Source organism: Salvelinus fontinalis, unplaced genomic scaffold, assembly GCF_029448725.1.
Source record: "Salvelinus fontinalis isolate EN_2023a unplaced genomic scaffold, ASM2944872v1 scaffold_1014, whole genome shotgun sequence".
In the NCBI taxonomy this organism is placed as follows: domain Eukaryota; kingdom Metazoa; phylum Chordata; class Actinopteri; order Salmoniformes; family Salmonidae; genus Salvelinus; species Salvelinus fontinalis.
This window is the reverse complement of record NW_026601223.1, coordinates 16,349-43,957: the sequence shown is the minus strand read 5'-3', so window position 1 is coordinate 43,957 and position 27,609 is coordinate 16,349. Positions and strand designations below refer to the sequence as shown.

Sequence of the window (27,609 nt, the reverse complement as noted above, 5' to 3'; positions counted from 1 at the left end):
ATACCTAGTCAGTTGTACAGGGACAGGGGGACACCTAGTCAGTTGTACAGGGACAGGGGGATACCTAGTCAGTTGTACAAGGAAAGGGGGACACCTAGTCAGTTGTACAGGGACAGGGGGATACCTAGTCAGTTGTACAAGGAAAGGGGGACACCTAGTCAGTTGTACAGGGACAGGGGGACACCTAGTCAGTTGTACAGGGACAGGGGGACACCTAGTCAGTTGTACAGGGACAGGGGGACACCTAGTCAGTTGTACAGGGACAGGGGGACACCTAGTCAGTTGTACAGGGACAGGGGGACACCTAGTCAGTTGTACAGGGACAGGGGGATACCTAGTCAGTTGTACAGGGACAGGGGGATACCTAGTCAGTTGTACAGGGACAGGGGGACACCTAGTCAGTTGTACAGGGACAGGGGGACACCTAGTCAGTTGTACAGGGACAGGGGGACACCTAGTCAGTTGTACAGGGACAGGGGGACACCTAGTCAGTTGTACAGGGACAGGGGGATACCTAGTCAGTTGTACAGGGACAGGGGGATACCTAGTCAGTTGTACAGGGACAGGGGGATACCTAGTCAGTTGTACAGGGACAGGGGGATACCTAGTCAGTTGTACAGGGACAGGGGGATACCTAGTCAGTTGTACAGGGACAGGGGATACCTAGTCAGTTGTACAGGGACAGGGGGACACCTAGTCAGTTGTACAGGGACAGGGGGACACCTAGTCAGTTGTACAGGGACAGGGGGATACCTAGTCAGTTGTACAGGGACAGGGGGATACCTAGTCAGTTGTACAGGGACAGGGGGATACCTAGTCAGTTGTACAGGGACAGGGGGATACCTAGTCAGTTGTACAGGGACAGGGGGACACCTAGTCAGTTGTACAGGGACAGGGGGACACCTAGTCAGTTGTACAGGGACAGGGGGACACCTAGTCAGTTGTACAGGGACAGGGGGATACCTAGTCAGTTGTATAAGGAAAGGAGGATACCTAGTCAGTTGTACAGGGACAGGGGGATACCTAGTCAGTTGTACAGGGACAGGGGGATACCTAGTCAGTTGTACAAGGAAAGGGGGATACCTAGTCAGTTGTACAGGGACAGGGGGATACCTAGTCAGTTGTACAGGGACAGGGGGATACCTAGTCAGTTGTACAGGGACAGGGGGATACCTAGTCAGTTGTACAGGGACAGGGGGACACCTAGTCAGTTGTACAGGGACAGGGGGACACCTAGTCAGTTGTACAGGGACAGGGGGACACCTAGTCAGTTGTACAGGGACAGGGGGATACCTAGTCAGTTGTATAAGGAAAGGAGGATACCTAGTCAGTTGTACAGGGACAGGGGGATACCTAGTCAGTTGTACAGGGACAGGGGGATACCTAGTCAGTTGTACAAGGAAAGGGGGATACCTAGTCAGTTGTACAGGGACAGGGGGATACCTAGTCAGTTGTACAGGGACAGGGGGATACCTAGTCAGTTGTACAGGGACAGGGGGATACCTAGTCAGTTGTACAGGGACAGGGGGACACCTAGTCAGTTGTACAGGGACAGGGGGACACCTAGTCAGTTGTACAGGGACAGGGGGACACCTAGTCAGTTGTACAGGGACAGGGGGATACCTAGTCAGTTGTATAAGGAAAGGAGGATACCTAGTCAGTTGTACAGGGACAGGGGGATACCTAGTCAGTTGTACAGGGACAGGGGGATACCTAGTCAGTTGTACAAGGAAAGGGGGATACCTAGTCAGTTGTACAGGGACAGGGGGATACCTAGTCAGTTGTACAGGGACAGGGGGATACCTAGTCAGTTGTACAGGGACAGGGGGATACCTAGTCAGTTGTATAAGGAAAGGGGGATACCTAGTCAGTTGTACAAGGGACAGGGGGACACCTAGTCAGTTGTACAGGGACAGGGGGACACCTAGTCAGTTGTACAGGGACAGGGGGACACCTAGTCAGTTGTACAGGGACAGGGGGACACCTAGTCAGTTGTACAGGGACAGGGGGACACCTAGTTAGTTGTACAGGGACAGGGGGACACCTAGTCAGTTGTACAGGGACAGGGGGACACCTAGTCAGTTGTACAGGGACAGGGGGATACCTAGTCAGTTGTACAGGGACAGGGGGATACCTAGTCAGTTGTATAGGGGGATACCAAGTCAGTTGTATAGGGGGATACCTAGTCAGTTGTATAGGGGGATACCTAGTCAGTTGTACAGGGACAGGGGGATACCTAGTCAGTTGTACAGGGACAGGGGGATACCTAGTCAGTTGTACAGGGACAGGGGGATACCTAGTCAGTTGTATAGGGGGATACCTAGTCAGTTGTACAGGGACAGGGGGATACCTAGTCAGTTGTACAGGGACAGGGGGATACCTAGTCAGTTGTACAGGGACAGGGGGATACCTAGTCAGTTGTACAGGGACAGGGGGATACCTAGTCAGTTGTACAGGGACAGGGGGATACCTAGTCAGTTGTACAGGGACAGGGGGATACCTAGTCAGTTGTACAGGGACAGGGGGATACCTAGTCAGTTGTATAAGGAAAGGAGGATACCTAGTCAGTTGTACAGGGACAGGGGGATACCTAGTCAGTTGTACAGGGACAGGGGGATACCTAGTCAGTTGTATAGGGACAGGGGGATACCTAGTCAGTTGTACAGGGACAGGAGGATAGCGAGTCTGAATGCATTCAACTGAAATGTGACTTCCTCATTTAACCCAACCCATTTAACCCAACCCATTTAACCCAACCCATTTAACCCAACCCATTTAACCCAACCCAATTCTGCTCAGGGGCAGACTGACAGATGTTTTCCTTGTCGCTTCTGGGATTCAGCAGTAACCTTTTGGTTGCTGGCCCAACGCTCCTACCCACCAGGCTACCTGCCGCCTGAGACACAGGAGGAATTTATATTACATTTTATGAGAATATAATATGTTTTATGACAGCCTACAATAAACATCAGTATAAAAAACATATCTAACTATGTTATTATACTAAGGTTATGACATTAGCTTCTAGTGATAAACTCAAAGATCTTTCGGTTTCACCTTTTCTATAATGCCTTTTGGAAACAAGACTCTGGGGCAGTGGTCATCTTGCAAATTTCTCCATTTGCTTTGACATGTGGGAACAAAGTCCCTCACTGCACATCCCCTCAGCATGCACATGACCCTTACCACCAGTCTGGTCTCATAGACGTAACATAGTAAAGCTAAATCCAGGACACTCAATATAGAATGATGTGTTTGGTATGGTTACATAAGACAGATGGTTACTTAATGCAAAAATGTATAACACAAATGTCTAGCGACTCAAAGGTTGCGTGTTTGAATCTCATCACGGACAACTTTAGCATTTTAGCTAACCTTCCCCTAACTCCTAACCTTAACCCTCATGCCTAACCTAGTCTAGAAATAGGTGATGGATATCCACAAATTAATACATATTTAACGAACGTAAAGGATCATACTCAATGGAGGTTTCAGATTTACATACAGAATAATTCAAACTGCTGGTTGCACCCCACAACAGCAAATCCAAATGACAAGCATTGAGTGACAAATCTGTAAATTCCAATGACACACTTAAGTAATTACCTTGAAACTATTTACTAGTCATTAGATCATACAGTAAAATCCTCACCCTCTTCCCAACAACATGGAGTCACCATTTCCCCGCATTACAAAACGTTTTGTATGTAGATTGACTTCAGTTTATGCTTTGTTCTTCTTGTTTTTTTTATGTTTCATCTCTCATACATATTAAGAAGACTATTAATCTGGTATTTAGGAGACTATATTGTTCTATTTTACCTGGAACAACACAGCCTTGCTTTGGAACTAGCTGTGGTTACAGTAGCCTTAATAATGCCTTTGATGTGGTTGCCTTCAAGTGGAAAATACACAGTGCCATTGAACCATGTTATGTCAACAGGGCATAACATGTACTTTTTGTTCAACCAAAATCTACCAGCTACTCAGATTTTTTCAAAACAAAATGTGTTTTTTGCGAAAAGATTACACACACACACACACACACACACACACACACACACACACACACACACACACACACACAAACGTATGAGCATGCTTTGTAATGTTTTACTCATAAGAAGTAATGTGGTATATTGTTTAATTTAATTTTTTGTGATCTTCGACTTATAACCAAAATATCATGACACAAAATTCCCCTGCCCCTTTAAAGGGCGGGTGATTACCGTGGTAACGTGACTCGAGTAGTGTTTGTGCCTTTGAGATTGAGAAACGGCAGAAATACTCTGAAAACAGCTGCTGCAGCATTTATTTAACTATACATGTGATCATACTTGACGTTTTTTTAAATTCACACATGCGAGTGAAATGCTCGCACTGTGGAGCCATGACCACTCGTCAACGTGGCTGTTGAAATAGACATCTTTACCCGCAAATGCCAAAATCTACACGCGGGGGCCCTGTATATCAACTGCAAAGACATACAGTATTTTTCACATTTCTGGTTATTTTTAGTGCAGCTGCAGTATGACATTAAGCTTATTGTGAGCCACACAGAAATACTAGAACAACCTCGTTTCTTCCATAGAAATAGAATCACGAACTCATTCTAGTTCCGTGACAACTTCATTATCGATGTTTATTCTACAGTATGTCACGTTGACTACAGGGAACAAAGGGTCACTTTAATGTTACTAACGCCCAACCGCAGCCTCCAACTTTCACTTTCACTCAATATTTAAAAGGTCCAATGCCAGAAACATGATCCTGTCAACATCCACCAGCCGAGAATGAACACTTACCTAATTATCTTATGCGTGCTGTCTGAAGGTATGTTATTTTTCATGGATCTGACCAGTTGATTCTGGTCGTATAAGATAAAGGAACATTTCCCACGTTTGACAGGTCATTGATTTTTTTGTAAGGCTAAACTTTTTTTATTTACCTGTTAAAACATTCCTTCCATTTCTAGCCGTCTCTGTCAACGTCGTAGCTAGAGGAGACACCAGGGTTGACTTCAATGCCGACGCATCATATACCTGCACCCATGCGGACCCGACAGGTGTGCTGCAAGTCACCTGGCAGAGGCTGTTCAAAGACGACTCGGTGGAGAATCTGGCCACCTACAGCAAGCGGTTTGGCGCTCAAATCATAGACCCGCACCGAGGCAAGGTGGTTTTCACGGAGGCATCTCTCAACTCGACGTCCATTACCGTGAAGAATGTAACATGGTCGGACGACGCCTGCTATATTTGTTCCTTCAATGTTTACCCGAGTGGTTCAATACGCAAGCAGACTTGTCTTACCGTTCAAGGTTAGTCAACAAATGAATTGACGAATTAACTAATTTACAGTTACTAATTAATTAACCAATTAACTGCTCAACGAATTATCCAGCCCTTAATTAGGCCTAGTTGAATCAGGTGTGCTGGTAGTATAGGACCCTAAAAAGTATCTGGGGGTATTCTTGGAGAGAATCCGTTTGGGGAAACAGTCTTATACAGTATTCATAAAGTCGTAACAATAAATATATGCTTCACAACTAATTTATGAGCAAAATCATAAAATAGAGGGTAATGTTAGGCTTTGTTTACACAGGCAGCCCAATTCTGAAATTTTGTCCAATTATTGGCAAAGGAGCTGATCTGATTGGTCAAAATACCAATTAGTGGAAAAATATAAGATTTGGGCTGCCTGTGTAAACGAAGCCTAAAGGTCCTTGCATCAGGTCCTTTGCCAAATACCATAATCCTTTAGTCCACCTTTATAGTATCACTGTAAAACGTTCCCCTGTAAAATTACAGCATTACACTGGCACCACAGTGGCCTGCTTAATACTGTATTTTTGCTTTACAGCAGAGATGTTGTAATATGTTTTACAGTACTATTTTCCTTACTGTAAAGACATATTACAGCATCCTTGCAGTAAATGTAAAAGGATGCTGTAATGTTTTACAGTAAGGAAAATGGTACTGTAATGCAAAATTACAGTATTAAGATGCCAACTCTGGTGCCAGGATAATGCTGCAAATTTACAGCGAAATTCTACCTGAAATCTACATTTAAGAAAAACAACACATTTGTACAGACAATACATTTATTGAAATTGGTAACAACATTAAAAACGTATTAACAACAAAATTGACAAAAGAAGTAACAAGAAGTTAACACATATGTAACCAAATAAGAGAATCATTGCACTAAGGTAAAAACTATAAATAAAATAAAATAAAAAATGTATTTGTCACATACACATGGTTAGCAGATGTTAATGCGAGTGTAGCGAAATGCTTGTGCTTCTAGTTCCGACAATGCAGTAATAACCAACGAGTAATCTAACCTAACAATTCCACAACTACTACCTTATACACACAAGTGTAAAGGGATAAAGAATATGTACATAAAGATATATGAATGAGTGATGGTACAGAACGGCATAGGCAAGATGCAGTAGATGGTATAGAGTACAGTATATACATATGAGATGAGTAATGTAGGGTATATAAACATAAAGTGGCATAGTTTAAAGTGGCTAGTGATTTCTGTACAGCACTTCGAGATATTAGCTGATGTACGAAGGGCTATATAAAATAAAATTGATTGATTGAATTGATTGATACATGTATTACATAAAGATGGCAAGATGCAGTAGATAAGATGCCAGATGATTTAGAGTACAGTATATACCTATGAGATGAGTAATGTAGGGTATGTAAACATTATATTAAGTGGCATTGTTTAAAGTGGCTAGTGGTACATTTTTACATAATTTCCATAAATTCCCATTTTTAAAGTGGCTGGAGTTGAGTCAGTATGTTGGCAGCGGCCGCTAAATGTTAGTGGTGGCTGTTTAACAGTCTGATGGCCTTGAGATAGAAGCTGTTTTTCAGTCTCTCGGTCCCTGCTTTGATGCACCTGTACTGACCTCGCCTTCTGGATGATAGCGGGGTGAACAGGCAGTGCCTCAGGTGGTTGTTGTCCTTGATGATCTTTATGGTCTTCCTGTGACATCGGGTGTTGTAGGTGTCCTGGAGGGCAGGTAGTTTGCCCCCGGTGATGCAGACCTACCCCCAGCCTTACGGTTGTGGGCAGAGCAGTTGCCGTACCAGGCGGTGATACAGCCCGACAGGATGCTCTCGATTGTGCACCTGTAGATGTTTGTGAGTGCTTTTGGTGACAAGCCGAATTTCTTCAGCCTCCTGAGGTTGAAGAGGCACTGCTGCGCCTTCTTCACAACGCTGTCTGTGTGGGTGGACCAATTCAGTTTGTCTGTGATGTGTACGCCGAGGAACTTAAAACTTACTACCCTCTCCACTCCTGTCCCGTCGGTGTGGATAGGGGGGTGCTCCCTCTGCTGTTTCCTGAAGTCCACAATCATCTCCTTTGTTTTGTTGACGTTGAGTGTGAGGTTATTTTCCTGACACCACACTCCGAGGGCCCTCACCTCCTCCCTGTAGGCCGTCTCGTCGTTGTTGGTAATCAAGCCTACCACTGTAGTGTCGTCCGCAAACTTGATGATTGAGTTGGAGGCGTGCATGGCCACGCAGTCGTGGGTGAACAGGGAGTACAGGAGAGGGCTCAGAACGCACCCTTGTGGGGCCCCAGTGTTGAGGATCAGCGGGGTGGAGATGTTGTTACCTACCCTCACCACCTGGGGTCGGCCGTCAGGAAGTCCAGTACCCAGTTTCACAGGGCGGGGTCGAGACCCAGGGTCTCGAGCTTGATGACGAGTTTGGAGGGTACTATGGTGTTAAATGCTGAGCTGTAGTTGATGAACAGCATTCTCACATAGGTAATCCTCTTGTCCAGATGGGTTAGGGCAGTGTGGTTGCGATTGCGTCGTCTGTGGACCTATTGGGTCGGTAAGCAAATTGGAGTGGGTCTAGGGTATCAGGTAGGGTGGAGATGATATGGTCAGCAGACTGGGATAAGGATTGATTGAATATGTCCGTAAACACACCAGCCAGCTGGTCTGTGCATGCTCTGAGGACGCGGCTGGGAATGCCGTCTGGGCCTGCAGCATTGCGAGGGTTAACACGTTTAAATGTTTTACTCACCTCGGCTGCAGTGAAGGAGAGCCCGCAGGTTTTGGTAGCGGGCCGTGTCAGTGGCACTGTATTGTCCTCAAAGCGAGCAAAAAAGTTATTTAGTCTGTCTGGGAGCAAGACATCCTGGTCCGCGACGGGGCTGGTTTTCTTTTTGTAATCCGTGATTGACTGTAGACCCTGCCACATACCTCTTGTGTCTGGGCTGTTGAATTGCGTGTGGTTTGTGGGGGAGAGAAAGCCAAAGAGAGAGAGAGGGAGACGGAGTTCAAATTGGGACTGGGTGCAATCCTGGATCTTCCGATTCAGAGCTCCGAGCTCCAACATGCAGGACTAAGTTAAATAAAACAATGAAAATGGCAATGGTATTTTACCAGACTCACAACATTTTTTATTTATAACTGTGCCACCAAATGTTTATGAACTACTGGTGAAGTGAACAGGTTTAGCTAATACTGTAACATTATGGAACAATGTTTTTTTTTAAATTAAACAAATGGTTAGCGGGAGAGACAATATGGGCAATCCTGGCCTACAAAACGATGAGTTATGTCACGCAGATAAGAGCCAAGTGAACCGAATCACACATGGTTGTGACAGCTAAGGAGGTAGCCCTCTGTCCTGATGTTTTTGTCATTTATGTTCTCCCCATTGAGTAGAATAAATCACGGTGACATCTAGATGGCTACCAATATTAGTTATTTCTTGTGTTGGTGTAACGGATGTGAAATGGCTAGCTAGTTAGCGGGTACGCGCTAGTAGCATTTCAATCAGTTACGTCACTTGCTCTGAGACTTTAAGTAGGGTTGCCCCTTGCCGTGGCCTTTGTGGAGCGATGGGTAACGACCGTGCTTCGTGGGCAACCATTGTTGATATGTGCAGGGGGTCCCTGGTTCGCGCCCGTGTCGGGGCGAGGGGACGGTTTAAAGTTATACTGTTACATTGGTGCCGTGACAGTATAACTTTAAACCGTCCCCTCGCCCCGACACGGGCGCGAACCAGGGACCCTCTGCACACATCAGCAACGGTTGCCCACGAAGCACGGTTGTTACCCATCGCTCCACAAAGGCCACGGCAAGGGGCAACCCTACTTAAAGTCTCAGAGCAAGTGACGTAACTGATTGAAATGCTACTAGCGCGTACCCGCTAACTAGCTAGCCATTTCACATCCGTTACACTCACCCCCCTTTCAACCTCCTCCTTTTCCGCAGCAACCAGTGATCCGGGTCAACAGCATCAATGTAACAGTATAACTTTACGTCGTCCCCTCGCCCCGACCCGGGCGCGAACCAGGGACCTTCTGCACACATCAGCAACTGACACCAACGAAGCACGGTCGTTACCCATCGCTCCACAAAGGCCGCGGCAAGGGGCAACCCTACTTAAAGTCGCAGAGCAAGTGATGTAACTGATTGAAATGCTACTAGCGCGTACCCGCTAACTAGCTAGCCATTTCACATCCGTTACATTGGCTGCTATCCTACTTGAAATACTGTATTAACCTGGGAGGGGAAAATTTGCCACGTTACTAATTTCCACCGACGACACTGCTAGGCTACAGCTGACCAGTTGCAGTGCACCTTAGGTCGGCAAGCACCTCGGTACAATATGGTTACTGGTTACTCACGTCAGCTTTTGCGGCTCGCGAGTACGGCCCACAACGCGGTTTATGTGTTCAATGCGGCCTGTCAATCATCTTTTGAACTGCTAGAAACAAGCAATTTTCTCTGTAGTAATGAAGGTCACGAATCTGCGCTTAGTGTATTCTCTATGGCACTCAGAGGCTGCGATACAGCCTATAATTACAATATTCTCCTTTTTCTAGGTCGCACAGCTAGATATCTACGAGCAATTTAGAGCAGACCGAAATGGCTTTTGTCAACTTGAGCTAGCTAGCTAGCAAACGTTAGCCCGCTATCTAGCTAGGTTAGCTAAAGAAACATGCAATAATTCAAGATTGGCTAGCAATACATATGCTTATAAACAAGGCAAGGTACTGAAAATATTATTCCACTTCACAGCCGCTTCAAAAATATATTTACTAAAATAGTGTGAGCTTCATGTGTCTCACCCGACAGCATGAGGTTGGCGCCTGAAACTGATAATTTGAATCTACAGTAGGCATAAATTATTACTGTAAAGAAACAGTATGTTAGAGTAATTTTTACAGGAGGCTTCCAAATTACAGTTAATAACAGTATTTTTCAACATTGCACTGCATTATGGGTAAAATCTACAGCATGAATGCTGTAAAACACTGTTGAACTTACAGAAAAGTCTTACAGTGGGACCTTTGCTAAGGCATGATTTCTGAATCATACAGTATGGGCCAAGGGTTTGTTATGACTTTTTAACCAAAATATGAAATGGAATTATGTCTTCTCAGATTTCTGTTGTCCGTCTTGTCCTTTTAATCCCCGCCCCCTGTGCCACAGGATTCCTTTGGCTGTCATTGTAAATAATACTGTATTCTTAATTGACCTGCTTTGTAAAATAAATAAAATAAATATTAGCTAATATTCCCTGTTTCATCTATTCAAAGGTTTATCTGAAGTGAGAGCCACAATGCAAAAAGTCCCCAGCACTGAACCTAAAGCAGACATGGAAGTTGTGGTCAGCTGCTCTGCCACAGGTAAACCAGCACATTGGATCCAATGGAACATTTCTGCAGCAGCACTCATAAAGACACCTAACAACTGGACTGTCATTAACAAAGACCAAACTGTCACAGCCATTAGCAACATCACCCTCCAACTGTTGCCAGGCTCAGGGGGATACGTGGACTGTATCGTAAACAATGGGATGAGGACACAGAGACACGAGCGGGTCCTGCTTCCTATTCTCCCTGGAGAGAGGGAGGTTGAAGAGGGTACGTAATGTTGACGTGTCATACACTTTTAGCGTGTCAGTACAGACTGGTTCAACTTGAAAACAACATTGAGAAAACATCATCATCCCCAGTGACATGTTGGGATAGCCTAGAGAACCAGCCAGATCGTGCGACAGCTCACTATTCTAACATTCTAACAGAATGGTGAGCACAATGAGATCAGGCTGGTTGCAAGAGCCTAATGTTGTGATGCTAGTAGTGCTGTTATCTAATCTCACCAGTTAAGTTTCATGTTGACTACTGTGGTAAAGAATCATGAGTCACTTCCTGTAGAGTCAATTGTTTTATTGAGTTCTGGGTAGTTTCCTGCCCCTCAGCGAAGCTAAATGAAGGATGGATGATATGTTAAAGGGAAAAACCATATCAACATGCTATTCAAACAGACTTCTTTGGAAAGACGAGGTACAATTCCCAGCTTCCTCTTCTCAAGAAATAGATCTCTCCAAACACATGATCACTGCAATTTCATGTTTCACCTTCCAGATGACAAGAGGACATCCCCGTGGGCGGTTGGCATTCCAGTATTCCTAATCGTTTCCACTTTAGTCATCTGCGGTGTCATGCTTCATATGAAAAAAGGTGAGTCCACACAAGATTATCTGATGTCACCTGGTGTCAGACTTGTTTGCTTAACAGTCATGAGAGACTAGATGTGATGTAATAACACCTTAGAAAGACCAATTGAGTGAATGTCTATAATCAGAACCTTAGTATATCTCTCTCTCTCTCTCTCTCTCTCTCTCTTTCTATATATATATATATATATGTCTCTGGCTTTATGAAATAAACTGTGTGAAGCATCAGCTGTGGGCAAGTCATGTCTTAGAGCTCTAGAAGGGTTACTGATAAAGTGTCCAGTGCATTCGGAAAGTATTCAGACCCCTTCCGTTTTTCCACATTTTGTTACGTTACAGCTTTATTCTAAAATGGATTCAATATATTTTTTTGCCCTCATCAATCTACACACAATACCCCATAATGACAAAGCGAAAACAGGTTTTTAGCAATATTTGCAAATGTATTAAATATAAAAGAACTGAAATACCTTATTTACATAAGTATTCAGACCCTTTGCAATGAGACTTGAAATTGAGCTCCGGTGCATCCTCTTTCCATTAATCATACTTTAGATCTTTCTACAACTTGATTGGAGCCCACCTGTGGTAAATTCAATTGATTGGACATGATTTGGAAATGCACACACCTGTCTATATAAGATCCCACAGTTGACAGTGAATGTCAGAGCAAAAACCAAGCCATAAGGTCGAAGGAATTGTCCGTAGAGCTCCGAGACAGGATTGTGTTGAGGCACAGATCTGGTGAAGGGTAGCAAAAAATGTCTGCAGCATTGAAGGTCCCCAAGAACACAGTGGACTCCATCATTCTTAAATGGAAGAAGTTTGGAACCATCAAGAATCTTCCTAGAGCTGACCGCCCGGCCAAACTGAGCATTTGGGGGAGAAGGGCCTTGGTCACTTGTTGGTCACTCTGACAGAGCTCCATAGTTCCTCTGTGGAAATGGGATAACCTTCTAGAAGGACAACCATCTCTGCAGCACTCCACCAATCAGGCCTTTATGTTAGAGTGGCCAGACGGATGCCACTCCTCAGTAAGACACATGACAGTCCACTTGGAGTTTGACAAAAGGCACATAAAGGACTCACAGACCATGAGAAACAACATTCTCTGGTCTGATGAAACAAAGATTGAACTATTTGGCCTGAATGCCAAGCATTTTCCAGCGGCAGGGACTGGGAGACTAGTCAGGATCGAGGGAAAGATGAATGGACAAATGTACAGAGAGATCCTTGATGAAAACCTGTTCCAGAATGCTCAGGACCTCAGACTGGGGTGAAGGTTCACCTTTCAACAGCACTACAACCCTAAGCACACAGCCAAGACAACGCAGGAGTGGCTTCGGGACAAGTCTCTGACTGTCCTTGAGAGGCCCAGCCAGAGCCCGGACTTGAACCAGGCCGAAATTCTCTGGAGAGACCTGGAAATAGCTGTGCAGCGACGCTCCCCATCCAACCTGACAGAGCTTGAGAGGATCTGCAGAGAAGAATGGAAGAAACTCCCCAAATACAGGTGTGCCAAGCTTGCAACATCATACCCAAGAGGACTTGATGCTGTAATCGTTGCCAATGGTCCTTCAACAAAGTACTGAGTAAAGGGTCTGAATACTTAAAAAAAAAAAGTGTGTGTGTATATACATTTCTAAAAACCTGTTTTTTCTTTGTCATTATGGGGTATTGTGTGTAGATTGAGGGGTGGGGGGGGGGCATTTTAATCAATTTTAGAACAAGGCTGTAACACAAAATTCAAAAGGCACTCGCACATCTGAGCAATCTTATTGCAGGTGCATGGCAACAGTTGAACAAGATGAAGGAAAAAGAAAACCGCACACTGCTCTTGATAGTATCACTGATATTTAATAAGCTTTACGTATCGTCCTCACGGCCTTTAAAAAACTCTGACGAAGGCCTTGAGGCCGATACGTAAAGCTTATTAAATATCAGTGATACTATCAAGAGCAGTGTGCGGTTTTCATTTTTCCTTCAGAATAAGGCTGTAACAAAATGTGGAAAAAGTCAAGGGGTCTGAATACTTTCCGAATGCGCTGTATGTCTTTACTACCTATTGTTAAAGTCTAACCTTCACGTTCTATCTGGCAGGTTACAGGCAAGCAGCAACCACAGCAGACGAGCAGGACGCTTTTGGGGAAAGTGTGTAAATGTTCATCTGTGTTGATTGCTATACTTATGTACTTTAGCTGACAGAGGTTTTTAATTGAGCATCGGAGGCTGTTGGTAATTAGAGCCCAGTTCCTCAAGACATGAGATCCACTAATACGTCTAAAATGTCTCAACCAGACTACTAATCCATCTTTAGAGTATTACAGTATATTCTAATTGTATGACAAAGGTCATATTAAATGCATGGCGACTAGCAAGATACAGTACTACTATTCATGAATGAGGATGAGACTGTCTGGGAGTCTTGGGAGCATGAACAGTATGCAGGCCTTCCTGTTCTTTATTAGTATTCTTTATTATCCCAGCTCCTACGTTTAGAAGGATGTGGTTATGACAAACATTTCTAATGAGACAGTCAGACAGGTAGATGCAATGTGTACTAGATATATTGAACCTTTTTGAGTTGTCAGTCATATTTATTTTCCAGTCATATGTAAGCTAATTTACACCTGCACCATACATTACATAATGTCGCTAATACTGTTTTTTTCGTTTTGAAATTGCACTTTAGTTGTGAGATGAGTTTTGTCAGTGAGGAAATATAATCTATTAGAACACAGCACCACCTACAGTTGACTTTATGACACACCAGGAAGAAGACAGGAGAGAATATCCTATTTATTTTAACTTGAATCCATTTAAATATGATAGCACTTGTCAGTGTGAGGTTTATGCTGTTATTATTACATACTGTACCTATAGTAATACAGATACATGGATGTTTTACCTTCTTTGTTATATCAATACAATGTATGAATGTATTTGAGCCCTGAAAATATAATGGTGATGATAACAATGTTTTGCACTTTGATTGATTGTTTGATACACTTAAATCTATTGAACAAGGTACGGTATGTCAAGGTTTAGTTCCTGATTGTATTTATTCTGATCGTGGATGTTGCTTGTTGTGTTTGACCCCATTTGATTTGACACTGTTTATAAATCAGGCTATTATTCTCACTTGATCTGTTCAATGTTTTATATTGTTTAAGATTCAAAAGCATTCTTTAAATATATTGTGTTCCCTCCTGTTTGCTATAAAACTATATGCTGTTCTTAAAAAATCACCCATTGTCACCTTGTTTTACAGTGCCATCACCATTTAAAATCAGGACTAGGTTGTTATAGCTCTTAACAGTAACATCACAATCAGGACTAGGTTGTTATAGCTCTGTTTACAGTAACATCACAATCAGGGCTAGGTTGTTATAGCTCTGTTAACAGTAACATCACAATCAGGACTAGGTTGTTATAGCTCTGTTAACAGTAACATCACAATCAGGGCTAGGTTGTTAGAGCTCTGTTAACAGTAACATCACAATCAGGACTAGGTTGTTATAGCTCTGTTAACAGTAACATCACAATCAGGACTAGGTTGTTATAGCTCTGTTAACAGTAACATCACAATCAGGGCTAGGTTGTTATAGCTCTGTTAACAGTAACATCACAATCAGGACTAGGTTGTTATAGCTCTGTTAACAGTAACATCACAATCAGGACTAGGTTGTTATAGCTCTGTTAACAGTAACATCACAATCAGGACTAGGTTGTTATAGCTCTGTTAACAGTAACATCACAATCAGGGCTAGGTTGTTATAGCTCTGTTAACAGTAACATCACAATCAGGACTAGGTTGTTATAGCTCTGTTTACAGTAACATCACAATCAGGACTAGGTTGTTATAGCTCTGTTAACAGTAACATCACAATCAGGGCTAGGTTGTTATAGCTCTGTTAACAGTAACATCACAATCAGGGCTAGGTTGTTATAGCTCTGTTAACAGTAACATCACAATCAGGACTAGGTTGTTATAGCTCTGTTAACAGTAACATCACAATCAGGGCTAGGTTGTTATAGCTCTGTTAACAGTAACATCACAATCAGGACTAGGTTGTTATAGCTCTGTTAACAGTAACATCACAATCAGGACTAGGTTGTTATAGCTCTGTTAACAGTAACATCACAATCAGGACTAGGTTGTTATAGCTCTGTTAACAGTAACATCACAATCAGGACTAGGTTGTTATAGCTCTGTTAACAGTAACATCACAATCAGGACTAGGTTGTTATAGCTCTGTTAACAGTAACATCACAACCAGGGCTAGGTTGTTATAGCGCTGCACCAGGCTCCCTTGGCTATGTGTGTAATATGTCAAGTCCTATCTGTTTTAAGAAGAGTTCAACTTGAGTTTACTTTCACTTTAGTGTAGGGGGAGGGGCTTCTGCTCAAAAGGTGATAGGTCCATTCAAACCAGGAGGGAAATTCAAACCAGGCGGGAAATTCAAAAAAGAAAACTAACATTTTCACCATGGCTCCTACACTCCACAACTACCTGTTTATTCAGCTAATAGTCCTCCCTAAAGGTGAGTTATATCAGTTTTATACATGACTTAGTGCATTTGTCAGCATTTTATTTTAATTGACACAGTATTGCTGACACTGTTGCTTTTCTTTATGAAATGAGGTGCGTTCAAACCTATTTATTTCGATACACTGCATTCATCATTTAATTTATCTTCCACTATACAGATAAATGAAATGATGAATGTAGTGAGTCACTGTATAAACTGTATAGGGTAGTGAAAGTCACTGTATAAACTGTGTAGTTTACAGTGACTTTCACTATGATTTAATCAGTGAACAAAGAGGTTTAATCTGTAGCCATAGTTCCTTATATTCACTGATGTCCACACATTCTGTAGTTGATGTTACTTTAATAATTCAACACATGAACCCATACTGCAGTCAGTTACTAACCCATACTGCAGTCAGTTACTAACCCATACTGCAGTCAGTTACTTAGCCATACTGCAGTCAGTTACTAACCCATACTGCAGTCAGTTACTAACCCATACTGCAGTCAGTTAATTACCCATACTGCAGTCAGTTACTAACCCATACTGCAGTCAGTTACTAACCCATACTGCAGTCAGTTACTAACCCATACTGCAGTCAGCTACTTACACATACTGCAGTCAGTTACTTACCCATACTGCAGTCAGTTACTAACCCATACTGCAGTCAGTTAATTACCCATACTGCAGTCAGTTACTAACCCATACTGCAGTCAGTTACTAACCCATACTGCAGTCAGTTACTTACCCATACTGCAGTCAGTTACTAACCCATACTGCAGTCAGTTACTAACCCATACTGCAGTCAGTTACTAACCCATACTGCAGTCAGTTACTTACCCATACTGCAGTCAGTTACTAGCCCATACTGCAGTCAGTTACTAGCCCATACTGCAGTCAGTTACTAACCCATACTGCAGTCAGTTACTAACCCATACTGCAGTCAGTTAATTACCCATACTGCAGTCAGTTACTAGCCCATACTGCAGTCAGTTACTAACCCATACTGCAGTCAGTTACTAACCCATACTGCAGTCAGTTACTTATCCATACTGCAGTCAGTTTAAAAGCCCCTCCATTCATAACTTCCTCCCAACTAGACTAGATTTCTGTTAAAGGTCCAATGCAGCGTTTTATATCTCAATGCCAAACAATTTCTGGGTAACAATGATGTAGCTTACTGTGATGGTTATAAATGAAAATGGTCAAAAATATACAAAAATGGCTTCTTAGCAAAGAGCAATATCTCAAGTAAAGGCTGTTCTAGAGGTGAAAGGATGTCCAACCTGATACTAGATGTACGTTCCTAATAAACTGGCCAATGAGTGTAAATGTACTCCTCCTTCTGACCCTTCTGAGTACTACATCACAATACATGGTGTATATTTGGTAACACTTTCTATAAAGCCCATATGCATAGTGCATTATACAGCAGTATAAATGGGGTGGTTCGAGCCCTGAATGCTGATTGGCTGACAGCCGTGTTATATCAAACCGTATACCACGGGTATGACAACATTTATTTTTACTACAATAATTACGTTGGTAACCAGTTTATAATAGCAATAAGGCACCTCGGGTGTTTGTGGTATATGGCCAATATACCACGGCTAAGAGCTGTATCCAGGCACTCCGCGTTGCATCATGCTTAAGAACATCCCTTAGCTGTGGTATATTGGCCATATACCACAGCCCCTCGGGCCTTATTGCTTAATTATACATGTACTCATAATCTGTTAATAATGCAGTATAATCATAGTCACATGTGTTATAGACACAAATAAATTCTCATTAAGTCTCTTAATTCAGTATACCAATACTCCTAATGCATTATAAGTATAACTGTAATGACTAATAATGTACAGCAACATAGTGCTTCATAACTGCTGGTCACTTTGTCCTCAAGGATCATACAGCATTATAATGAACATCAGTGTGATGCATTTTCAACGTTGTTTTTGCCAATGAGCAGTACATCATCTTTCTCATGGTGTGTTATAGCATTACTTATAAGCCACTATAACAGGGGTACTCAACTACTATTTGAGAAGGTCCAGTCACACAACTTTCTGAGGTGACAAAGGTCCAGATGGATATTGTAATATATCGGCATAGTAACAAACCCCAACCTCTACAACCCATGTGACCCCAAACTGTTCATACTGTTCACAGCCCTCTTGTTGGTGGAGAGAAAATGTTGCAGTTTCTACACATTTTGCCGTGTCTTGGGTGTGTTCATATGATACTGTACCTGAGTGATTCAACAAAATGTCGGTCCCTTGGGGGTCGAGGCCCCTGGTCACTTAATCTGGCCATGACAACTACAAGATGTAGATAGGTAAGTTAGCTGGTTAGCCTAATTTATCTATCTAGCTGACTTGGGCTAGTAGTTGATCACTTGGATATTTCTGACAGGCTAGAAAGAGCTCTGTCAGGGAATGACATAAAAGGAAAACTGTCCGTACACTACCATATTTCAAAATTGCACCTGGTTGATTCTACTATTGCAGCAAGTAAGTTGAAAGCCTGACTGAGTTCCTAAAAAGATCTTGGGACTCGTGGTCCATACTGACCCTGTTCTAGGTGTGGTTCTGGACCGTGGGCCGCCAGTTGAGTATGGCTGCAGTATAAAGTCATCTTTGACTGCTTTAGGTGAAGTGATGAAATGCCTCATAATAAAGTGATTGTCTGCTTTCAGTAAAGGGAAAATTTCTGCACATTTCATGATGACATCACACAAAGATGTTTAATTCTGTCTCACTCTCCTTTATTCAAACAGTTGCATAACACAACGATACGTATCGCAACACAAAACAGCACTACAATACACTACACTACACATATTGCCTCAAAGTCATACAATTGGCAATTTGGCCCTCCTGCACATTGTATTAACATAAATAGTCAAAAACAGAAAAAGGCAAAGCCCTGTGCGACAAAATCTATAAATATATATTTTTAAAATATGGCTGTTAGCTGACTCTTTTCTCCAAGCGAATTACATTTTTTAATAATATGGGAATCAAACCCACAACACACCATGCTCTACCAACTGAGTGTGTGTGTGTGTGTGTGTGTGTGTGTGTGTGTGTGTGTGTGTGTGTGTGTGTGTGTGTGTGTGTGTGTGTGTGTGTGTGTGTGTGTGTGTGTGTGTGCGTGTGTGTGTGTGAGAGAGAGAGAGAGAGTTTGTAATGTAGTAAGTACTAAGTAGTGTGTAACTGTCTTCATGCAGGGCTCTCTCAGCTGGTGAGAACACAGCAGGTTGTCACAGCAACCCTGGGAGAAGATGCAGTCTTAACCTGTGAGCTCATGACACCCAAAGACGTGCGGCAAGTAACCTGGCAAAAAGTGACAACTGGGGCGAATGAGAATGTGGCCACCTACAGCAAACGCGGTTCCAATGTCAACCCACCTTTTCAGGGGAAAGTGGAGTTTGATGACGAGGGACTGCAGAATTGCTCTATCGTCATCAGAGGAGTGTCAAGAGGAGACGAGTCCTGCTACAAGTGTCTGTTTAATGCCTTTCCTGATGGACCTATCAGTGGAAGGACCTGTCTCAAAGTAAATGGTAAAATCTGATAACATAATGTACTGTAAATGATTGACCCAGAACAACTTCTTCAGAACTTCAGGCAGCCATTTTATCAGATCATACATCCGATGTCTTGAAACCATTTTGATACATGAAATAATTTACTAAATCACGTAAATGGATTCATTGTGGTCTCACTGTGAACTGTGTCTGTTGTTCTATAGAGCTGTATGGACCCTCACTCCTCATCACACAAACCAACAACAGTCACACCACTCTGTTCTGTTCTGCTACTGGACGACCTGCTCCTATAGTGACCTGGGAAGACACAGAAATTCTAGAAAATTCTACAATGGTCAATGTCACCCATCTCAATGGAACTGTCACTGTCACCATAACTTCCACGCTGGCAGCATTCAGTCTACTTGACAAAGACACCAGGGTTGGCTGCATGGTGTCACTGTTCTCTGGAGGTGTCACCAAGAACGTATCTATGGTTATTCCAGCTAGCAATCAAGCTTCATTTGCTGGTGAGAAATGGTTCAGTACACACCTACAGTAACAATCAGCATGCTGGTGTCATTCTGAAATACTGTCTCTGTGTGTTCTGTGCTAGGTGTACCTGAGGTCACTGATGGTGACAGGATCAGTGGTAAGTCATTAATCTAATGAACACATCTAATCTCTGACACTTTTATCTGTGAATTGTATCGTTCTCATCTTGTCATCTTTCACAGTTAAACCAACAAGGATTGGTGCAGTGATGGGTTCACTGTGTTTCATTGCTGTGTGCTGTGGAGCTGCTGTGGCACTGTGCTGCAAACAGAGAAATACAACGAGAAGGTAAGTTTTACTGTTCAGATGACAAAGAGAAAATACTGTATTCATTTGACATTCTTTTTGTAAATTTGACAATCAAATCTTTAGCCCAAATCCCACAGCCAATGAGAGAGAACAGGAAGAACCATCAACACTCAACCCTCAACATGATGATCCTGAAATATTTTTATGATTTCATGTAAACAGTGTTTGTACTTACTGTAGGTAAGAAATAGATTAGAGAACCTTTCAATTGTTTTTCAGCATCAAATGTCCTCCCTGGAGAATATGTAACTGTAAATACCCACAAAGCAGTTATATCACTACACTATTACAACAGATGATTTGACTCTTATCAGTATCATTGATGTTAATGTCTTTCAGGACCACAACAATCTCCAGTACATTCTAAATGTATTAGGACAACCTTATTGGATCATCCTGGTAGAGTGGTAGTCATGGTGACTGCATACATGCATTTGTTGCAATGCTGCATTGTTGTTCCAGTATGTTATTTGTATTTTTTAGGGATCCCCATTAGCTGCTACTGTTCCTGGGGTCCAAACATATTGAAGCACATACATTACATATAAAACTAAAGATAAAACACTACATCATATAACATTATTACACTACTACATCTCTACAATACAACATGTTCAATACCACCATACAGCAACATACCACCATCCCAGTTGTTCCATAAGGTGTATTTTAACCTGCTTTTAAAACATCTGATTCTACTGCTTGTATCAATTACCAGAGGTGGAATAGGGTTCCATGTAGTCATGGCTCTATGTAGTACTGTGCACCTCCCATAGTCTGTTTTGGACTCGGGGACTAAAAAGAGACCTCTGGTGGCATGTCTTGTGGGGTATGCATGGGTGTCCGAGCTGTGTGCAAGTATTTTAAACAGACAGCTTGGTACATTCAGCTTGTCAACACTTCTTACAAAAACAAGTAGTGATGAAGTCAATCTCTCCTCCACTTTGAACCATGAGAGATTTACATGCATGCCATTAATGTTAGCTCTCTGTGTATTTTTAAGGGCCAGCCGTGCTACCCTGTTCTGAGCCAACTACAATTGTGGCACCTGACCACACTACTGAACAGTAGTCAAGGTGCGACAAAACTAGGGCCTGTAGGACCTGCCTTGTTGATAGTGTTGTTAAGAAGGTAGAGCTGTGCTTTATTATGGACAGACTTCTCCTGATCTTAGCTACTGTTGTATCAATATGTTTTGACCATGACAGTTTACAATCCAGGGTTACTCCTAGCAGTTTAGTCACCTCAACTTGCTCCATTTAAACATCATTCATTACAAGATTTAATTGAGGTTTAGGGATTAGTGAATGATTTGTCCCAAATACAATGCTTTTAGTTTTAGAAACATTTAGGACTAACTTATTCCTTGCCACCCATTCTGAATCTAACTGCAGCTCTTTGTTAAGTGTTGCGGTCATTTCAGTTGCTGTAGTCACTGATGTGTAGTGTTGAGTCATTGGCATTGGCTTTACTCAAACAGCTACCCCGGGGAATTCCTGATTCTACCTGGATTATGTTTGAGAGGCTTCCATTAAAGAACACCCTCTGTGTTCTGTTAGACAGTAACTCTTTATCCACATTATAGCAGGGGGTGTAAAGCCATAATACATATGTTTTTCCAGCAGAAGACTATGACCGATAATGTCAAAATCTGCACTGAAGTCTAACAAAACATTCCCCACAATCATTTTATCATCCATTTCCCTCAGCCAATCATCATTCATTTGTGTCAGTGCTGTGCTTGTTGAGTGTCCTTCCCTATAAGCGTGCTGAAATCTGTTGTCAATTTGTTTTTGTTTCATACTGTAGTTTTATTTAGTCATGATTTCTTAATTTGCAATATGTTTGCCAATCAGTTTGGCTGCCAGACTTATTAGCCATACCTTTTGCCTCATCCCTCTTAACCATACCATTTTTCATTTCCTCAGCAATCCACAGGGATTTAACAGTTTTTACAGTCATTTTCTTAATGGGTGCATGCTAATAGGTAACTGGAATAAGCCATTTCATAAATGTGTCAAGTGCAGTGTCTGGTTGCTCCTCATTACACATCAAAGACCAGCAAATATTATTTACCTCATCAACATATGACTCACTACAAACTTCTTGTATGACCTCTTATACACTATATTAGGCTCAGCCGTTGGAACTATTCTAAAATGGATTAAATAAAAGTGTAATGATCACTTTAATGGTACTGTATTTCAAACACTCTGGTCAGTTATGTTTGTTTTAGACCATAGCTGTCAACACTTGGCCGTTTTTACTTTGTTATCTTATAAACATTTTAGAAGGTTATGAGAACTGAGTGACTACTATACTGTCTCACACACACATCTGTGTGGTTCAGAGACCGTTTCTATCCATAGGCATTGTGGGTACTGAATAGTGGACTGAATGGCTGACACACATAGGCCTGCTGTTTATTTTATACTTAAATACAGTCTGTATGTAAATATGTTTTGTAGTTGGTTAATGATGAAACATGATAAATCCACACTAGACTTGTGTGGTTTTTATTCTTCACTTTATTTTATAAATCAAATGTTTATAGATCAAATGTTAGGTACTTTCATGGTGTGTGTGGGTGGTTTTCTTAATTCTTCACTTTTTTTTATCAAATGCTGTAAGATACACAAGGTTGTAAGGTACGTTGTTGTGTGTTTTTGTTTTCTACTTTTATAAATAAAATGTTTAAAACAATGTTGAAATGTACGTTGTGACGTCGCTTGTTATACAATGTGTCATAAATCTATGGAGCCAGATATCTCCAAAACGTTGAACGTACGTATCGTAAGAAAATCCATTCTAAATTGTTAGGATTGTAAGAATAGCCATAGATGAAACATAAACGTGAACTTTCCTCTGTGAACATACAAACAACATGTTACGATTACGGACTAACTGTTATGGGAGGTGTTTGGAGGCGAAGTCAACTGCAGGAGAGCGGAGTAAATATAACAGGCGCACTTTAATACCGGTAATAATATTACAACACATAACAACAAACAAGTTCCAAAACACGGTCTAAAACAAAAGTGCAACGCCTGGAAAAATATACGTAACAAATACCACCCTCAACAATAAACAATTACACAAAGACATGGAGGGGAACAGAGAACTAAATACATGCAGTTGATTATGGAATGAAAACCAGGTGTGTATGAAACAAGGCAAAACAGATGGAATAATGAGAAATGGAGCGGCGTTGGCTGGAAAGCCGGTGACGCCGAACGCCGCCCGAACAAGGAGAGGAGCCGACTTCGGCGGAAGTCGTGACACTAACATTTTAGGCTTGTACAAATCTTGTTGCAATTCTGATGTACAATAATACCTTTCAGAATTTTGGCAGTTTCATCTCACCAACAAGAAAAGCGTAAACCAAACGGGCTGTGAGGAGTGCTACCCGAACAAGCATAACACAGTATAAACAAAAGGAAGTCAGGGAAACCTGAAAGAGGTATCCTGCACGTTTTCAAATTAAAAGTCTCCATTCTCTATTACTCCTCAGTTTACTTCACATTTATGTAGCTAATGTAATGGATTTGTTTGCCCGTGTAAGTCTAGATAGCACTAGCTGTATTATGCCTACAACAGTGAAGTTTCAGTCTGCTAGGTGTATCTCTACAGCATGGACATATCTCTGGGTGACGTGGACATCCCCATGCACGCACCTTATCAACATATGATTAATTCGATATTGCACCATCCCATTCTCTGGGCTCTGTCTGAAATCATAACCAGTAGTATCTACCAGGAATAATGAATCATAACCAGTAGTATCTACCAGGAATAATGAATCATAACCAGTAGTATCTACCAGGAATAATGAAACATAACCAGTAGTATCTACCAGGATTAATGAATCATAACCAGTAGTATCTATTAGGATTAATGAATCATAACCAGTAGTATCTACTAGGATTAATGAATCATAACCAGTAGTATCTACCAGGAATAATGAATCATAACCAGTAGTATCTACCAGGAATAATGAATCATAATCAGTAGTATCTACTAGGATTAATGAATCATAACCAGTAGTATCTACTAGGATTAATGAATCATAACCAGTAGTATCTACCAGGAATAATGAATCATAACCAGTAGTATCTACCAGGAATAATGAATCATAACCAGTAGTATCTACCAGGATTAATGAATCATAACCAGTAGTATCTATTAGGATTAATGAATCATAACCAGTAGTATCTATTAGGATTAATGAATCATAACCAGTAGTATCTATTAGGATTAATGAATAATAACCAGTAGTATCTACCAGGAATAATTAAACAGAATAATAATAGATGTTTGGTGAATCTATGAATTATTTATGACCACTGGAGTCTTTGCCACTCAAAATATTTTTTTTATCTTTTGAAATTTATTTCATCACTCAATCTTGACACAGCATATTATGTAGGAGCGGTTGATATGAATGTAAAGTAATTTGACATGATTTATTTGAATTGGGTCATGAACATATGGACTTTGAAATGAACAAGGGAGAGGTTAAGCGTAGGCTAAGTCTGGCATAAGCTTATTGCAACACTTTACAAGAACTCTGTTGCAGTGGTCTTAGGTCATCTGTGTATAGGCTATTCTCTCCATCACAACACTGCTGCTCAGTTGAAGAGCTTGTCATCTCCATTTTTCCTTTGGGAAAACACCCCTCAGTCTCAGATGATGCCCTTCTGGAGGCATGCAGTTATAGTCATTATACCCTAATGTAGGCCTCTTTGTCTACTAGCCAAATAAAGTGCAGATCATGCATAATGCATCCAACTCATCATTCCATCATATTTTAACATTTAATTCATCCTTCATTCAGTTCAGTCAGTCAGTATGTCATCTATTCAGTCATTTGTCTGAGTTGCAATAGAAATTAAATCAAAGAGAATAGAACAGTCTTATCCATTTGTTTATTGAAATCCATGTGTGTATCAAAATTATCAAGTTCTTTAGCCTATCACTTTAATAATTCAATGTTTAATTTAGGCCTATCCCCCCCAAAAAATAAGCCTTCAACTTGTAGGCATTGCAATTTAGACTAACATTTGGGTACTGGTTTCTTGCGGAATAATTTTAGAACTCTTTTTGTGTTTTCTATCTGTTTTTATTATAGGACTCCCCTTAAAGATACCCTAGCTCACAGGCCTCTAAATATAGCCTCTAAATAAATCTTTAACAAAATAGTTGAAGAAGCACATGCAGTGGCTGATAGGGAAAAGAGATCTGGCAATAAGAAGAGGCTATAGATAGTCTTGACCACTTCGCTATTTCGCTCAGGACAGATTATAGCCAAAACTCCATCAATATTTTGTTTTGTCTCATTTATTGATATGGATATAGCCTCTAAGTGATGAGGTTGTTCAACGCAAATGGCTATAACAAGCCTCCATACAGAGTGGAATTCACAAATACAACAGTCAAAATATCTAATATAAACAGTCCGTGCTCCCAAATACTAGGTTACATGATCACTACAGTAGCCCCACGCGTTTTATTTTTATTACGGCCATTAAATAACACACAACAGCATGGAATATTTAGATATTGGAATAGGCCTGGCTGAAATCACATTTACTTTCTATTATGCAGCTCAGGCAGTTATTCCAGACAAGGCTCTTCTGTGACTTTATAGTATCATTCTCACAAGTCATTTGCTGAAGGCCCAAGCCTATACTACGTTATCTACTGGTATAATGTTGTTATTGAATGCAGTTCTAAAACAAGCTCTTGACTTCATTTTGGAATTGAATCCGGAAGCTACAAAGCAACTCTAACATCTGGGCTAGAGATGCTTGATTGACTAGCTAACTTCGACTATCTACATTCGTTTAATGTTCTTTACAGATGCCACATTACTGACAAAAGTTTGTACGTATAAACAAATATTTGTAACCGTGTAAAGGGAGGCGTAAAGTAAGAATTGAACGTTTAAATGTTCATTCATAGTAGTACGCCTACAGAGGTAATTTAACATTTACGTTTCATGTTTCACGCATTGCTTCGCTTACGATCCTAACAATACGAACGTTCAACCTTTTGGTAGCAGTCTCGCTCCATGCTAGTTATGCTAATATATTTGAAACCAGTGTATTGCAGTTAATTTCGTCTATGACATAATAAGTCAAATATCTTTGAGTAGTAAACAGGGAAACAACAACAAAGGGAAGGGAATACCTAGTCAGCTGTACAAGTGAATGCATTCAACAGAAATGTGTTTGCCGCGTTTACCCAAGCCCTCTGGGTCCCAGACAGTTCACAATAGACCCCTTGTAACAGTCCTGACCTGTTTTATGTTGTTTTTTATGTGTTTATGGTCAGGGCATGTGTTTTGGGTGGGCAGTCTATGTTATCTGTTTCTATGTTGTTTTTGGTTTGCCTGGTATGGCTCTTGATTAGAGGCAGGTGGTTTGCGTTTTCCTCTAATCAAGAGTCATATTTAGGTAGGGCATTCTCACTGTTTGTTTGTGGGTGATTGTCTCCTGTGATGTCTTCGTCGTTGTCGATGTTATTCACTTTCGGAGCTGTTTGGCTGTTCGTGTGTTTTGATGTAACGTTCCTGTTCGTGAGTTTACGTTTGTGATGTGAGTTTATGTTCAGGTTCCGTTCTACGTCGTTTTTGTTATTTTGTAAGTTTGTTAAAGTGTTTGTTTTTTCGTATTGCCATCTTCATCAGTTCATCGTTGTTATAAAATAAAAGATGGCTTATTTCCCTGAACCCGCATTTTGGTTAGAAGATCCTTCTCTCCTCACCTCATCCGAGGATGAGGAAAGCGACAGCCTTAACACCCCTTTCTGTGTTTGCCGCGTTTACCCAAGCCCTCTGGGTCCCAGACAGTTCACAATAGACCCCTTTCTGTGTTTGCCGCATTTACCCAAGACCTCTGGGTCCCAGACAGTTCACAATAGACCCCTTTCTGTGTTTGCCGCATTTACCCAAGCCCTCTGGGTCCCAGACAGTTCACAATAGACCCCTTTCTGTGTTTGCCGCGTTTACCCAAGCCCTCTGGGTCCCAGACAGTTCACAATAGACCCCTTTCTGTGTTTGCCGCGTTTACCCAAGCCCTCTGGGTCCCAGACAGTTCACAATAGACCCCTTTCTGTGTTTGCCGCGTTTACCCAAGCCCTCTGGGTCCCAGACAGTTCACAATA

At 41.7% G+C, this 27,609-nt stretch overlaps 2 protein-coding genes across 3 annotated transcripts; both read left to right on the top strand.

The window, feature by feature from the left end:
- Positions 1-4,245: 4,245 nt before the first annotated feature.
- Positions 4,246-14,761, top strand: LOC129848146 (OX-2 membrane glycoprotein-like). The gene is made up of 5 exons (XM_055915620.1): positions 4,246-4,833; positions 4,976-5,317; positions 10,591-10,917; positions 11,422-11,517; positions 13,614-14,761. Exons 1-5 carry the CDS (start codon positions 4,794-4,796, stop codon positions 13,670-13,672), a joined length of 864 nt encoding a protein of 287 aa, XP_055771595.1. The 5' UTR covers positions 4,246-4,793; the 3' UTR covers positions 13,673-14,761.
- Positions 14,762-15,951: 1,190 nt separating this feature from the next.
- LOC129848145 (OX-2 membrane glycoprotein-like) lies at positions 15,952-23,110 on the top strand. Of its 2 annotated transcripts, none has more exons than XM_055915618.1 (6): positions 15,952-16,058; positions 19,282-19,617; positions 19,806-20,111; positions 20,198-20,233; positions 20,319-20,424; positions 20,509-23,110. In XM_055915618.1, exons 1-6 carry the CDS (start codon positions 16,004-16,006, stop codon positions 20,591-20,593), a joined length of 924 nt encoding a protein of 307 aa, XP_055771593.1. In that variant the 5' UTR covers positions 15,952-16,003; the 3' UTR covers positions 20,594-23,110. The 2 variants fall into 2 exon arrangements, with proteins under 2 accessions (XP_055771593.1, XP_055771594.1); XM_055915619.1 differs by having other exon boundaries at positions 20,523-20,597.
- The last annotated feature ends 4,499 nt before the right edge of the window (positions 23,111-27,609 follow it).

What these genes read in the sequence shown, in the direction of transcription:
- LOC129848145 (XM_055915618.1), top strand. Translation starts at nt 16,004, where the DNA reads ATGGCTCCTACACTCCACAACTACCTGTTTATTCAGCTAATAGTCCTC. An exon ending in GCTAATAGTCCTCCCTAAAG is followed by an intron (nt 16,059 to 19,281) that starts GTGAGTTATATC and finishes GTCTTCATGCAG; the next exon opens with GGCTCTCTCAGCTGGTGAGA. An exon ending in CAATCAAGCTTCATTTGCTG is followed by an intron (nt 20,112 to 20,197) that starts GTGAGAAATGGT and finishes GTTCTGTGCTAG; the next exon opens with GTGTACCTGAGGTCACTGAT.
- LOC129848146 (XM_055915620.1), top strand. Translation starts at nt 4,794, where the DNA reads ATGAACACTTACCTAATTATCTTATGCGTGCTGTCTGAAG. An exon ending in GACTTGTCTTACCGTTCAAG is followed by an intron (nt 5,318 to 10,590) that starts GTTAGTCAACAA and finishes ATCTATTCAAAG; the next exon opens with GTTTATCTGAAGTGAGAGCC. An exon ending in CATGCTTCATATGAAAAAAG is followed by an intron (nt 11,518 to 13,613) that starts GTGAGTCCACAC and finishes TCTATCTGGCAG; the next exon opens with GTTACAGGCAAGCAGCAACC.